The sequence below is a fragment of the Bombina bombina genome, chromosome 6 (genome assembly GCF_027579735.1).
Source record: "Bombina bombina isolate aBomBom1 chromosome 6, aBomBom1.pri, whole genome shotgun sequence".
NCBI classification, from domain to species: domain Eukaryota; kingdom Metazoa; phylum Chordata; class Amphibia; order Anura; family Bombinatoridae; genus Bombina; species Bombina bombina.
In genome coordinates, this window is record NC_069504.1 from 643,492,948 (window position 1) to 643,509,435 (window position 16,488).

At 42.9% G+C, this 16,488-nt stretch overlaps 1 protein-coding gene across 2 annotated transcripts in view; it reads left to right on the top strand.

Annotated features, from left to right (window-relative positions):
- The window catches only part of POLG (DNA polymerase gamma, catalytic subunit), a 135,649-nt gene that overhangs the window by 66,758 nt on the left and 52,403 nt on the right, over nucleotides 1–16,488 (top strand). For both annotated transcript variants that reach the window (XM_053717669.1, XM_053717670.1), the window contains exon 14: nucleotides 6,540–6,700. In XM_053717669.1, the coding sequence (XP_053573644.1) occupies nucleotides 6,540–6,700 (161 nt within the window). The remainder of the gene's footprint in view (nucleotides 1–6,539; nucleotides 6,701–16,488) is intronic.

Consider the following 16,488-nt stretch of genomic DNA (forward strand, 5'->3'; position numbering starts at 1 on the left):
TTCAGAGGGGGAATAGCGTGCAGGTTTTCCTGTAATAAGGTATGTGCAGTTAAAATATTTTTCTAGGGATGGAATTTGCTAGAAAATGCTGCTGATACCGAAGTAATGTAAGTAAAGCCTTAAATGCAGTGATAGCGACTGGTATCAGGCTTATTAATAGAGATACATACATTTTGTATTGTATTTTAAAACGTTTGCTGGCATGTTTAATCGTTTTTTACATATGTTTGGTGATAAAACTTATTGGGGCCTAGTTTTTTCCACATGGCTGGCTTGAATTTTGCCTAGAAACAGTTCCCTGAGGCTTCCCACTGTTGTAATATGAGTGGGAGGGGCCTATTTTAGCGTTTTTTTGCACAGCAAAAATTACAGACACAGACATCCAGCTTCTTCCTGCATGATCCAGGACTTCTCTGAAGGGCTCAAAAGGCTTCAAAAGTCGTATTGAGGGAGGTAAAAAGCCACAGTAGAGCTGTGGCAGTTGTTGTGACTGTTTAAAAAACGTTTTTGTCATTTGTTATTCCGTTTTTGGTATTAAGGGGTTAATCATCCATTTGCAAGTGGGTGCAATGCTCTGCTAACTTATTACATACACTGTAAAAATTTCGTTAGTGTAACTGCATTTTTTCACTGTTATTTCAAAATTTGGGAAAATTTGTGTTTCTTAAAGGCGCAGTAACGTTTTTTTATATTGCTTGTAAACTTGTTTTAAAGTGTTTTCCAAGCTTGCTAGTCTCATTGCTAGTCTGTTTAAACATGTCTGACACAGAGGAACCTACTTGTTCATTATGTTTGAAAGCCATGGTGGAGCCCCATAGGAGAATGTGTACTAAATGTATTGATTTCACCTTAAACAGTAAAGATCAGTCTTTATCTATAAAAGAATTATCACCAGAGGGTTCTGTCGAGGGGGAAGTTATGCCGACTAACTCTCCCCATGTGTCAGACCCTTCGCCTCCCGCTCAGGGGACGCACGCTAATATGGCGCCAATTACATCAGGGACGCCCATAGCGATTACCTTGCAGGACATGGCTGCAATCATGAATAATACCCTGTCAGAGGTATTATCTAGATTGCCTGAATTAAGAGGCAAGCGCGATAGCTCTGGGGTTAGAAGAGATACAGAGCGCGCAAATGCTGTTAGAGCCATGTCTGATACTGCGTCACAGTATGCAGAACATGAGGATGGAGAGCTTCAGTCTGTGGGTGACATCTCTGACTCGGGGAAACCGGATTCAGAAATATCTAATTTTAAATTTAAGCTTGAGAACCTCCGTGGATTGCTTGGGGAGGTATTAGCTGCTCTGAATGACTGTAACACAGTTGCAATTCCAGAGAAATTGTGTAGGCTGGATAGATACTATGCGGTGCCGGTGTGTACTGACATTTTTCCTATACCTAAAAGGCTTACAGAAATTATTAGCAAGGAGTGGGATAGACCCGGTGTGCCCTTTTCCCCACCTCCTATATTTAGAAAAATGTTTCCAATAGACGCCACTACACGGGACTTATGGCAGATGGTCCCTAAGGTGGAGGGAGCAGTTTCTACTTTAGCAAAGCGTACCACTATCCCGGTTGAGGACAGTTGTGCTTTTTCAGATCCAATGGATAAAAAATTGGAGGGTTACCTTAAGAAAATGTTTATTCAACAAGGTTTTATTTTGAAGCCCCTTGCATGCATTGCGCCTGTCACTGCTGCGGCGGCATTCTGGTTTGAGGCCCTGGAAGAGGCCATCCAGACAGCTCCATTGAAGGAAATTATTGACAAGCTTAGAACGCTTAAGCTAGCTAACTCATTTGTTTCTGATGCCATTGTTCATTTGACTAAACTAACGGCTAAGAATTCTGGATTCGCCATCCAGGCGCGTAAGGCGCTATGGCTTAAATCCTGGTCAGCTGACGTGACTTCAAAGTCTAAATTACTCAACATTCCTTTCAAGGGGCAGACCTTATTCGGGCCTGGCTTGAAGGAAATTATTGCTGACATTACTGGAGGCAAGGGTCATACCCTTCCTCAGGACAGGGCCAAATCAAAGGCCAAACAGTCTAATTTTCGTGCCTTTCGAAATTTCAAGGCAGGAGCAGCATCAACTTCCTCCGCTTCAAAACAAGAGGGAACTGTTGCTCATTCCAGACAGGCCTGGAAACCTAACCAGTCCTGGAACAAGGGCAAGCAGGCCAGAAAGCCTGCTGCAGCCCCCAAGACAGCATGAAGGAACGGCCCCCTATCCGGAAATGGATCTAGTGGGGGGCAGACTTTCTCTCTTCGCCCAGGCGTGGGCAAGAGATGTTCAGGATCCCTGGGCGTTGGAGATCATATCTCAGGGATATCTTCTGGACTTCAAAGCTTCTCCTCCACAAGGGAGATTTCATCTTTCAAGGTTATCAGCAAACCAGATAAAGAAAGAGGCATTCCTAAGCTGTGTGCAAGACCTCCTAGTAATGGGAGTGATCCATCCAGTTCCGCGGACGGAACAAGGACAGGGATTTTATTCAAATCTGTTTGTGGTTCCCAAGAAAGAGGGAACCTTCAGACCAATCTTGGATCTAAAGATCTTAAACAAATTCCTCAGAGTTCCATCATTCAAAATGGAAACTATTCGGACCATCCTACCCATGATCCAAGAGGGTCAGTACATGACCACAGTGGACTTAAAGGATGCCTACCTTCACATACCGATTCACAAAGATCATCATCGGTTCCTAAGGTTTGCCTTTCTAGACAGGCATTACCAATTTGTAACTCTTCCCTTCGGGTTGGCCACTGCCCCGAGAATTTTTACAAAGTTTCTGGGCTCACTTCTGGCAGTTCTAAGACTGCGAGGCATAGCGGTGGCTCCGTATCTAGACGACATCCTGATACAGGCGTCAAGCTTTCAAATTGCCAAGTCTCACACAGAGATAGTTCTGGCATTTCTGAGGTCGCATGGGTGGAAAGTGAACGTGGAAAAGAGTTCTCTATCACCACTCACAAGAGTCTCCTTCCTAGGGACTCTTATAGATTCTGTAGAGATGAAAATTTACCTGACGGAGTCCAGGTTATCAAAACTTCTAAATGCTTGCCGTGTCCTTCATTCCATTCCACGCCCGTCAGTGGCTCAGTGCATGGAAGTAATCGGCTTAATGGTAGCGGCAATGGACATAGTGCCATTTGCGCGCCTGCATCTCAGACCGCTGCAATTATGCATGCTAAGTCAGTGGAATGGGTATTACTCAGATTTGTCCCCTCTACTAAATCTGGATCAAGAGACCAGAGATTCTCTTCTCTGGTGGCTTTCTCGGGTCCATCTGTCCAAGGGTATGACCTTTCGCAGGCCAGATTGGACGATTGTAACAACAGATGCCAGCCTTCTAGGTTGGGGCGCAGTCTGGAACTCCCTGAAGGCTCAGGGATCGTGGACTCAGGAGGAGAAACTCCTCCCAATAAATATTCTGGAGTTAAGAGCAATATTCAATGCTCTTCTAGTTTGGCCTCAGTTAGCAACACTGAGGTTCATCAGATTTCAGTCGGACAACATCACGACTGTGGCTTACATCAACCATCAAGGGGGAACCAGGAGTTCCCTAGCGATGTTAGAAGTCTCAAAGATAATTCGCTGGGTCTGTCTCACTCTTGCCACCTGTCAGCGATCCACATCCCAGGCGTAGAGAACTGGGAGGCGGATTTTCTAAGTCGTCAGACTTTTCATCCGGGGGAGTGGGAACTCCATCCGGAGGTGTATGCTCAACTGGTCCATCGTTGGGGCAAACCAGAACTGGATCTCATGGCGTCTCGCCAGAACGCCAAGCTTCCTTGTTACGGATCCAGGTCCAGGGACCCGGGAGCAACGCTGATAGATGCTCTAGCAGCTCCTTGGTTCTTCAACCTGGCCTATGTGTTTCCACCGTTTCCTCTGCTCCCTCGACTGATTGCCAAAATCAAACAGGAGAGAGCATCAGTGATTCTGATAGCGCCTGCGTGGCCACGCAGGACCTGGTATGCAGACCTAGTGGACATGTCATCTCTTCCACCATGGACTCTGCCTCTGAGGCAGGACCTTCTAATACAAGGTCCTTTCAATCATCCAAATCTAATTTCTCTGAGACTGACTGCATGGAGATTGAACGCTTGATTCTATCAAGGCGTGGCTTCTCCGAGTCAGTCATTGATACCTTAATACAGGCTTGGAAGCCTGTCACCAGGAAAATCTACCATAAGATATGGCGTAAATATCTTTATTGGTGTGAATCCAAGAGTTACTCATGGAGTAAGGTTAGGATTCCTAGGATATTGTCCTTTCTCCAAGAGGGTTTGGACAAAGGCTTATCAGCTAGTTCTTTAAAAGGACAGATCTCTGCTCTGTCTATTCTTTTGCACAAGCGTCTGGCAGAAGCTCCAGACGTCCAGGCATTTTGTCAGGCTTTGGTTAGGATTAAGCCTGTGTTTAAAACTGTTGCTCCCCCCGTGGAGCTTAAACCCCTTCATTCCATTGATATTAAACTTTTATCTTGGAAAGTTCTGTTTTTGATGGCTATTTCCTCGGCTCGAAGAGTCTCTGAGTTATCTGCCTTACATTGTGATTCTCCTTATCTGATTTTTCATTCAGACAAGGTAGTTCTGCGTACCAAACCTGGGTTTTTACCTAAGGTGGTTTCTAACAGGAATATCAATCAAGAGATTGTTGTTCCATCATTGTGTCCTAATCCTTCTTCAAAGAAGGAACGTCTTTTGCATAATCTGGACGTAGTCCGTGCCTTGAAGTTTTACTTACAGGCTACTAAAGATTTTCGTCAAACATCTGCCCTGTTTGTCGTTTACTCTGGACAGAGGAGAGGTCAAAAAGCTTCGGCAACCTCTCTCTCCTTTTGGCTTCGGAGCATAATACGCTTAGCCTATGAGACTGCTGGACAGCAGCCCCCTGAAAGGATTACAGCTCATTCTACTAGAGCAGTGGCTTCCACCTGGGCCTTTAAAAATGAGGCCTCTGTTGAACAGATTTGCATGGCTGCGACTTGGTCTTCGCTTCACACCTTTTAAAAATTTTACAAATTTGACACTTTTGCTTCTTCGGAGGCTGTTTTTGGGAGAGAGGTTCTACAGGCAGTGGTTCCTTCCGTTTAAGTTCCTGCCTTGTCCCTCCCATCATCCGTGTACTTTAGCTTTGGTATTGGTATCCCACAAGTAATGGATGATCCGTGGACTGGATACACTTAACAAGAGAAAACATAATTTATGCTTACCTGATAAATTTATTTCTCTTGTAGTGTATCCAGTCCACGGCCCGCCCTGTCCTTTTAAGGCAGGTCTAAATTTTAATTAAACTACAGTCACCACTGCACCCTATGGTTTCTCCTTTCTCGTCTTGTTTCGGTCGAATGACTGGATATGGCAGTGAGGGGAGGAGCTATATAGCAGCTCTGCTGTGGGTGATCCTCTTGCAACTTCCTGTTGGGAAGGAGAATATCCCACAAGTAATGGATGATCCGTGGACTGGATACACTACAAGAGAAATACATTTATCAGGTAAGCATAAATTATGTTTTTTTGCAGGTGTTAGGTTTTTTTTTTCAGCCGGCTCTCCCCCATTGATTCCTATGGGGAAATCGTGCACAAGCACGTTTAGCCAGCTTACCGCTACCGTAAGCAGCGCTGGTATTGAAGTGAGATGTGGAGCTAAATTTTGCTCTCCGCTCACTTTTCTGCGGCTAACGCCGGGTTTGTAAAAACCCGTAATACCAGCGCTGTCTGTAGGTGAGTGGTGAGCATAAACTGCTTGTTAGCACTGCACCCCTGTTAACGCAAAACTCGGAATCTAAGTGATAGTTAAAGGACCAGTCAACACATTAGATTTGCATAATCAACAAATGCAAGATAACAAGACAATGCAATTTCACTTAGTCTGAATTTCAAATGAGTAGTAGATTTTTTTTATAACAAATTTCAAAGTTATGTATATTTCCACTCCCCTTGTACCATGTGATAGCAATCAGCCAATCACAAATGCATATACGTATAGTCTGTGAATTCTTGCACATGCTCAGTATAAAAGACTGTGCACATTTTTTTTAATGGAAGTACATTGGAAAGTTGTTTAAAATTACATGCTTTATCTGAATCATGAAAATTTAATTTAACCTGAGTGTCCCTTTAAAGTCAACTCCAGAGCAGCAATGTACAACTAGGAGCCAGCAAGAGAGCCAATGACAACTAGGAGACAATGACAAGAGACAAGTGTTTGTGTAGCCACCAATTCCCAGCTAGCTCCCAGTAGTACATGCTGCTGAAAATATGTACAAATATGTGCCTTTCAACAAAGGATACCCAGAGGTCAAAGTACATTTAATAATAGAAGTGATGATAAAAGTGTCTTAAAAGGGTTATCTGATTTTATACCATGTTCTACTAGATAAGTGAATATATATTTATATATTTTTCTAACTTCTAAAAAATACTCTTCTTCCTTAAATTATATCACTGTTATTCAATCTCCGTGTTGATGAACATTTATTCTAACCAATGATACCAATAAGGGTTTCTTTTTTTGATTTTCTGAAATAGGATGGCAATGCTAACAATGTTGGAAGCCCGTTTGCAAAAGATTTTCTCCCAAAGATGGAAGATTGTACGTTACAGGCTAGTACAGGGGACACCAGTGCAACACGGGCTTTGGAAATAAACAAAATGGTTTCATTTTGGAGAAATGCCCACAAACGGATCAGGTACTGAGAGAAAAAACAATAATAATCAAAAAGGATCTGTCTGTTTAGATCACTAGTTTTCAAACCTGTCCGCAGAATTCCCCAACAGGCCAGGTTTTCAGGATTACCTTGGAGGAGAGCAGATAAAATAACCATTCTTACTAATCAGATAATTATTTCACCTGTGTTCTAGTTCAGATATTCTCACAATATGACCTTTTAGGGAGACCGGAGGACAGGTTTGAAAACCAGTGCTTTAGACCTGTGGCACACCACCATCCCAAAATTTAAAAAAAATCACACATTGTAGCCTAATACAGCATATATATATACACATACACACAAACACACACATACTGTATGTATTGTGCTGTTATGCCATGCCTCCTACAAACTACCCCTGCACTGGGAGTAAAAAACAAGCAAAGTTTAAAAAATATGTCACACTGTTGTCAGTCTGCCGTGGCACACCTGAGGATCTCTCACGGCACACTAGTGTGCCACGGCACACTGGTTGAAAAACACTGCTTTGTTTTTAAAGAGGGTATTTAAGGGATATGCTGATGTAGTATTAAAACACTTTAATTCATTAAATAATTTAATTATTTCAGAATGGTTGTTCGTAACTCTGCTTAACTCCAGCACTCGCACACCGTGTGCCCCATCCATGAGCAGGGCATAGCTGCATTGTACTGCCAAACTATTGTGTTGACAGTTTGCAAGTAGAAGGGGATTTACATTTAGATACTAACAATCATCCGCTTGATAATAAAATATTTGTATGAATTAGAGCATTACAATGTCTATGTAAATGTCTTACAGTTGTTTTTGTTTTGCTAAAACAGTATGTTCCTGAGTAAAAATATGTTTTAGTTTTATCCGTGTGCAGGTGTTTCCCTATGAACCTATTGAGCTATAGGAGTTTCCCTTATCAATCAATGAGAAATAAAACCCTAGTGATGGCTTGTGCACAAATATGCATTTCCTGTTTGTTTCAAAAAGCTTTAACTTACCTTTTTTCATGCAAAAATTACATATGCAAGAATGCCTCATTACATATTCTACCAACTTGTCCGTCCTAAAGCTGTCCCTTATTGATTGCAATTACTTTGTGCTGCCATACTCCTGTTTTTTTTCTTTGCTGAAACTTGTTTGTGCCTAGAGCAGTGGCAAGTGATTTATAATGTTAATAAGGCACAAAGCATGACAAAAATAAATGGGCATAAGAAGCAATAACGCTTATAGTGTAATATTGATTCGCATGGGTGTAGCTGTGTATATAGTATTCCATAATGTCCATGCACTCCCTGCCAACAATATTAGATGACCAGGGGCTCAAAATATATATAGAATAAACAAAAAGATGGAGCCTTTTTCAAGACAATTTCATTCATCAAAAAAACACCACATGGTCCAGATTTAAAGCCTTAATCCCTCCCATAATCAATGAAAAAAAAGCACCAAGTGATGTCATTTTACTATAACTGCAGCTACTGACGCTGCACGTTTGCTCAATATTCAGTTGTAACAATAACTACCAATGTGTATGACAACACCTTTCATTAAACTCAATCAAAAGTGCTTACTATTTTCTAAGCATAACCATAGATTTTACCTTGGCGATAACTTCCAAAGTTTAAAACATTTCTTATCTCAGTGCTTCCGGATTGTGTTACAAATACAAGTGGTATTTTTTTATACCATGTGTGTAATTATGCTGCCTATTGCTATAATCAACTACCGTTTAGTTAGAACACATATCCAAAAATTATTTACCTTGTATATATTGCAATTGCAGATGTATATTGACCTGATACTTACTATCTAGATCTTAATTGTTTACATTTCTTTCCTAAGACATGGAGAGTCCACAACGTCATTCCAATTACTAGTGGGATATTCACTCCTGGCCAGCAGGAAGAGGCAAAGAGCACCCCAGCAAAGCTGTTAAGTGTAACTTCCCTTACCCATAACCCCCAGTCATTCTCTTTGCCTCTGTCAATGGAGGACGTGAAGTTGGTGTCTGAAGATTTTATTCCTTTTTTGGGTACTTTTCCCTGCAAGCAAGGATTTGGGTTTAGCTGTGTCCACGTCAATCTCTTGAGTAAGAGTAGTGGTGGCTTTTAAGCAGTTAGAAAGTGGTGAGGTGGTCCTTGCTTTGTTTTCTAACGTATTTGCTGCCCTCGGTATAGAAAGCCAGAGTTGGTTACTCTGCTCTTTCTTTTTCTACAGGTTCTCTGTAAGGAGTATGTGTCCTTTCACGCCTTGTGAGCTGTCTTCCTGCCCGACAGCTAGATTTGCAGGTAAGTGCTTTTGTCTTCTAGGTACTAGACTTGCACTATCTATTTTAATTCTGTATTAATTTCATGGTACATTTATAATCCTTTAGTGAGGATTCTTTGGGGCAGTTTGCAGTCACTATTTGTATGTGAAAAGAGACTAAAGGGTTAACGACCTTCCTTATAGGTTTGGGATGGCCTCTGACCTTATGGCTATATGATTTTTAATTTAATAACATTTCATGTGGGGACTGTTTTAAACGGTTACTCCATTTTTTTTTTTACTTCAGAGTATAAAACGCGCAGTTTCTTTTGATGCTGCTCACGTGACCTCCCGATCTTCCGCTTCTGAGAGCGGCGCGGTATTATTTCTGTGAGTTTCTCTTCGTTGCGGCTGTGAGATATCATCTGGCCAACTGGAGAGTCCTTAGTTCGTTCAGTCTCTGAAGGGTACGGTAGGGTACCTCAGCTTCTGAGGTGTAGAGGTGTATTTTTTTTATTTATTTACCTAGCATTTTGAAGAAAAAAAACTTTTTTTCTTAAAGTGACATTCCTTACTTTTTGGGCCTTTATCAGCTATGGATAATGAACAGGAGTCTGTTCCTTTTGATAAATGCTTATTATGTTTGGAGGCCCAAATTGTCTTACCTATGCAATTTTGTTCCTCATGTTCAGAAAAAGCTTTAAAATGTAAAGACAAATTACTTGTTTCTGAGCCTAATGTCTCTCAGGATGATGCAGTTCTGGCAGTGCCACAGCTTTCTCCTCACACGTCCCAAGCCTCAACGGCTTCACATACAGTGCCCTGCAGTTCTTCTCAGCCTCCTGGAGGAGTTTATTTGCCAATAGATTTTGCAGCACATATATCTTCTACGGTATCTGCGGCTTTATCTGCTTTTCCCATGATGGGGAAGTGCAAGAGGAAATCTAAACATTGAGTGTAAGGTGTCTGTCCCGTCTGCGCAGGTTGACCTCCCTCATAAGTCGAATGAGGAGGATACCTCAGTAGCTTCTGAGGGTGAAATCTCAGATTCAGACAGTATAAATCCTTTGACTGATTCTGGGTACTGGCTACTTTGGGCGACTCCGATTCTTCTGTCGTTGTCAACCCTAAGAAATCTAGTAAGCTTAACAAATACTATAATGTCCCTTCCTCTGTGGAAGTGTTTCCTGTTCCAGACCGTGTGTCGGAGATCATTGCACAGGAATGGGATAAGCCAGGGATACCTTTCTCCCGTCTCCCGTTTTTAAAAAGATGTTTCCTGTTGCTGACTTTATTCGAGACTCATGGCGCATGGTGCCTAAAGTAGAAGGGGCTATTTCTACACTGGCTAAGAGAACCACAATTCCTATTGAGGATAGCTGTTCTTTTAAGGATTCTATGGACAAAAAGCTGGATGCTTATTTAAAGTAAATGTATGTTCGTCAGGGTCTACAATGGCAACCTGCAGTTTGTATTGCCACAGTAACAAGTGCAGCATCGTATTGGTGCGATGCTTTGTCCGAATTGATTTTAGAGGACACTCCGTTGGAGGAGATCCAAGATAGGATTAAGGCTCTCAAACTAGCCAATTCCTTTATCTCTGATGCTAACATGCAAGTCATTAGACTAGGAGCCAAGATGTCTGGCTTCACTGTCCTAGCCCAACCTCCAAGTCCAAGCTCCTGTCGCTACCTTACAAGGGTAAGACCCTGTTTGGCCCTGGTCTGGCTTACATTATTTCTGAAATTACGGGTGGAAAGGGGTCCTTTCTACCACAAGAGAAGAAGAATAGACATAAGGGACGTCAGAGTTCTAATTTTCGTTCCTTTCGTAACTTCAAAGATCAAAATTCTTCCTCTCCCTCCTCCAAGCAGGAGCAGTCCAATTCCTCTTGGAGACCCAATCAGACTTGGAATAAGGGGAAGCAATCAAAAAAGCCCTCATCTGAGACTAAGTCAACATGAAGGGAATCTCTTCTATGGTGGGTGTCGGTGGATCATCTATCCCAGGGAACATGCTTTCGCAGACCCTCATGGGTGATCATGACGACAGATGCCAGACTCCCTCAGGGCTCAGGGTGTATGGACTCAGGCAGAGTCTCTCCTTCCCATCAATATCCTAGAGTTGAGAGCAATTTTCAATGCTCTTCTGGCTTGGCCTCAGTTGGCTTCAACCAAGTTTATCAGATTCCAGTCGGACAATATAACGACGGTGGCTTACATCAATCATCAGGGAGGAACAAGGAGTTCCTTAGCGATGACAGAAGTAGCCAAAATAATACAGTGGGCAGAGTTTTACTCTTGTCATCTGTCAGCAATCTATATCCCAGGGTTAGAAAACTGGGAGGCAGATTTTCTGAGCAGACATTTCATCCGGGAGAGTGGGAACTCAATCCGGAGGTATTTTCAAGCCTAATTGTCAGATGGGGGAGTTGAATCTCATGGCGTTTTGTCAGAATGCCAAGCTTCCGAGATACGGGTCCAGGTCGAGGGATCCCCAGGCCGAGCTGATAGATGCCTTGGCAGTGCCTTGGTCTTTCAGTCTAGCTTATGTATTCCCTCCGTTTGCTCTCCTTCCCCGGGTGATTGATCGAGTCAGACAGGAGAGGACATTGGTGATCCTCATTGCTCCTGCATGGCCTCGCAGGATTTGGTATGCCGATCTGGTGGACATGTCATCTCAGCCACCGTGGAAGCTCCCATTGAGGAAAGACCTTCTCATTCAGGGTCCCTTCCATCATCCGAATCTGGTTTCTCTGCAGCTGACTGCTTGGAGATTGAACGCTTAATTTTATCTAAGCGTGCTTTTTCTGATTCGGTCATAGACACTTTAATTCAGGCACGTAAGCTAGGAAGATTTACCATAAGATATGGCGTAAATATCTTTATTGGTGTGAATCCAGGGGCTACTCATGGAGTAGGGTTAGGATTCCACGGATTTTGTCTTTTCTCCAAAAGGGATTGGAGAAGGGGTTGTCAGCAAGTTCCTTAAAGGGACAGATTTCTGCTTTATCTGTTTTGTTATATAAGCGTCTGGCAGATGTTCCAGATGTACGATCTTTTTGTCAGGCTCTGACTAGAATCAGACCTGTATTTAGGTCTATTGCTCCTCCTTGGAGTTTAAATTTAGTTCTAGAGTTCTTCAAGGGGAACCTATGCATTCCATAGATATTAAGTTATTATCTTGGAAAGTTTTATTTCTGGTTGCTATTTCTTCTGCTCGAAGAGTATCTGAGCTTTCAGCTTTACAATATAATTCTCCTTATCTTATTTTTCATTCGGATAAGGTGGTGTTATGTACTAGTCCTGGTTTTCATAACGTCTGTTACATAACTTAGATGTAGTCCGGGCTTTGAAGTTCTATTTACAAGCGACTAAGGATTTTCGGCAATCGTCTTCCTTGTTTGTTGTTTTCTTCTATTAGATACGACGAGTCCACGGATTCATCCTTTACTTGTGGGATATTATCCTCCTGCTAACAGGAAGTGGCAAAGAGCACCACAGCAGAGCTGTCTATATAGCTCCTCCCTTGACTCCACCCCCCAGTCATTCTCTTTGCCTACTCTAAGTACTAGGAAGGGTAAAGTGAAAGAGGTGATAAAATGTTAGTTTTTATTTTCTTCAAGCAAGAGTTTTTTTATTTTAAATGGTACCGGTGTGTACTATTTTCCCTCAGGCAGCAGATGGATGAAGACTTCTGCCTGGAGGCTTATGATCTTAGCAGTTGTTACTAAGATCCAGTGCAGTTCCCACAGAATGGCTGAGGAGTACTTAAGAAACTTCAGTGTGAGGAACGTTTTTCATGCTATAAGCAGTGAGGTATGTTCATTCATTTTTTTCTGGAGAGACTGTGTTATTTCAGAATTGGCTGACAGTATCCCCATGAGGGAGAGGGTAAGCAGTAATCCTAAGTATAAAGAGGGGTATTACGGAGCTTGCATATATGGGCTATATAAAAATGGTTGACACTGATGTTGAATGTTTGTGGGCAAACGTTTACATGTTTGGGAGTGCAGTTAATGTTTTTAAAGGAATGGTGTCCCACAATGGACTAGTGGTAAACTTTGCTGCTTTAAAAGCTGAAGGTTGAGAGTTGGAATCCAGCTGCGGCTATGTGTTCCACACAGCGAGTCCTCTTAGGTAGGTGCCACAGCAGAGCTGTGGCGAGGTGCAGGGGGTGCTTTTTATTGAAATAAACGTTTTGCATTTTTTTCCTGTAAGGGTTATGTATTCCTTTCCTTGTGGGGCAAACTTAGCTGCAGCATTGGGATGCTTCTACCATAAAATTGGGACAATTTGATTGTTTTTAAGCAGTTTTGGAAAAATTGAATGCTTTTTTTCTCTTAAAGGCGCAGTACCGTTTAAGATTATTTTTTCACTAAATAAAGTGTTTTCAAGCCTGTTTGTGGTCATTACTAGCCTGTCCATGTCTGACATTGAGGAAAGCCAATGTTCCATGTGTTTAGAAGCCATTGTGGAACCCCCACTTAAAATGTGTCCCTCATTTACTGAAAGGGCCTTACATTGCAAAGAACATATTTTAGCTGATAAAAGTATGTCGCAGGATAATTCTCAGTCAGAAGAGAATCAGGTTTTGCCATCTACTTCTCCCCAAGTGTCACAACCTTTAACGCCCGCACAAGCGACGCCAAGTTCTTCTAGTGCGTCTAATTCTTTCACCCTGCCAAGATATGGCCGCAGTTATGTCTACTACCCTCACAGAGGTATTATCTAATCTGCCTGGTTTGCAGGGGAAGCGCAGTAGGTCCGGTATGAGAGTAAATGCTGAGCCCTCTGACGCTTTATTAGCCATCTCCGATGTACCCTCGCAATGCTCTGAATTGGGGGTAGGGGAATTGCTGTCTGAGGGAGAGCTTTCTGATTCAGGAAAGATGTTCCCTCAAACAGACTCAGATATGACGGTTTTTAAGCTTGAACACCTCCGCTTGTTACTCAGAGAGGTTTTAGCGACTCTGGATGACTGTGACCCTATTGTAATTCCTCCAGAGAAATTGTGTAAAATGGATAGATATCTAGAGGTTCCTTCTTACACTACATGTTTTTCCGGTCCCTAAGAGGATTTCAAACATTGTTACTAAGGAATGGGATAGACCAGGCATTCCGTTCTCTCCCCCTCCTACTTTTAAGAAAATGTTTCCCATATCTGACACCATTCGAGATTCGTGGCAGACGGTCCCTTAGGTGGAGGGAGCTGTTTCTACCCTAGCTAAGTGTACAACTATACCTATTGAGGACAGTTGTGCTTTCAAAGATCCCATGGATAAAAAATTAGAGGGTCTTCTAAAGAAAATATTTATTCATCAGGGTTTTCTTCTGCAACCTATAGCGTGCATTGTTCCTCTAACTACTGCAGCTGCTTTTTGGTTCAAGGCTCTTGAGGAGGCTCTTAAGGTTGAGACCGCATTGGATGAGATTTTAGATAGAATTAAGGCTCTCAAGCTTGCTAATTCTTTTATTACAGATGCCGCTTTTCAACTGGCTAAATTAGCGGCAAAGAATTCAGGTTTTGCCATTTTGGCGCGTAGATTGTTATGGCTTAAGTCCTGGTCTGCTGATGTGTCATAAAAATCTAAGCTTTTAGCTATTCCTTTAAAGGGTAAGACCCTATTCGGGCCTGAACTGAAGGAAATAATTTCCGACATCACTGGAGGAAAAGGTCATGCCCTTCCTCAGGATAAGACAAATAGAATGAGGGCCAAACAGAATAATTTTTGTTCCTTTCGAAACTTCAAAGGTGATCCCGCTACCTCCTCCCCTGCCACAAAGCAGGAGGGGAATTTTGCTCAATCCAAGTCTGTCTCGAGACCTAACCAGACCTGGAATAAAGATAAACAGGCCAAGAAGCCCGCTGCTGCTAAGACAGCATGAAGGGGCAGCCCCCGATCCGGGACCGGATCTAGTGGGGGGCAGACTTTCTCTCTTCGCTCAGGCTTGGGCAAGAGACATTCAGGATTCCTGGGCATTAGAAATTGTGGCCCAGGGGGTATCTTCTAGATTTCAAAGATTCCCCTCCAAAGGGGAGATTTCATCTTTCACGGTTGTCTGTAAACCAGACAAAATAGAGGCGTTCTTACGCTGTGTAGAAGACCTATATACTATTGGGGTAATCTGCCCAGTTCCAAAAGCAGAACAGGGGCAGGGGTTTTACTCCAATCTGTTTGTGGTTCCCAAAAAAGAGGGAACCTTCAGACCGATTTTAGATCTCAAGATCCTAAACCAATTCCTAAGAGTTCCATCCTTCAAGATGGAGACCATTCGGACTATTTTACCAATGATCCAAGAGGGTCAATATATGACCACCGTGGATTTGAAGGATGCATATCTTCACATTCCTATCCACAAAGATCATCACCAGTTCCTCAGGTTCACCTTCCTGGACAAGCATTACCAGTTTGTGGCTCTTCCCTTCGGGTTGGCCACAGCTCCCAGAATTTTCACAAAAGTGCTAGGGTCCTTTTTGGCGGTTCTAAGGCCGCGGGGCATAGCAGTGGTGCCTTATCTAGACGATATCTTAATTCAGGTGTCAACTTACCAACTAGCCAAATCTCACACGGACATCGTGTTGGCTTTTCTAAGATCTCAAGGGTGGAAGGTGAACGTACAGAAGAGTTCACTTATCCCTCTCACAAGAGTTCCATTCCTGGGAACTCTGATAGATTCGGTAAACATGAAAAATTTTCTGACGGAGGTCAGAAAATCAAAGATCTTAACCACCTGCCGAGCTCTTCATTCCATTCCTCGGCCGTCAGTGGCTCAGTATATGGAGGTAATTGGACTAATGGTAGCGGCAATGGACATAGTTCCGTTTGCTCGCTTGCATTTCAGAACACTGCAACTATGCATGCTCAGACAGTGGAATGGGGATTATGCAAATTTATCTCCTCAGATAAATCTGGATCAAGAGACCAGAGACTCTCTTCTTTGGTGGTTGTCACAGGATCATCTGTCCCAGGGAATGTGTTTCCGCAGGCCAGCATGGGTCATAGTGACAATGGACGCCAGCCTATTGGGCTGGGGTGCAGTCTGGAATTCCCTGAAAGCACAGGGTGTGTGGACTCAGGAGGAGGCTCTCCTTCAAATAAATATTCTAGAACTGAGAGCGATATTCAATGCGCTTCAGGCGTGGCCTCAGCTGGCTTCGGCCAGATTCATAAGATTCCAGTCGGACAATATCACGACTGTAGCATATATCAATCATCAAGGGGGAACAAAGAGTTCTCTAGTGATGATAGAGGTTTCCAAAATAATTCGATGGGCAGAGACTCACTCTTGCCATCTATCAGTAATCTATATCCCAGGAGTGGAGAACTGGGAAGCGGATTTTCTAAGTCGTCAGACTTTTCATCTGGGGGAGTGGGAGCTCCATCCGGAGGTGTTTGCACAATTGATTCATCAATGGGGCACACCAGAATTGGATCTGATGGCATCTCGTCAGAATGCCAAACTTCCTTGTTACGGGTCCAGATCAAGGGATCCTCAAGTAGTACTGATAGATGCTCTAGCAGTACCTTGGTCGTTCAACCTGGC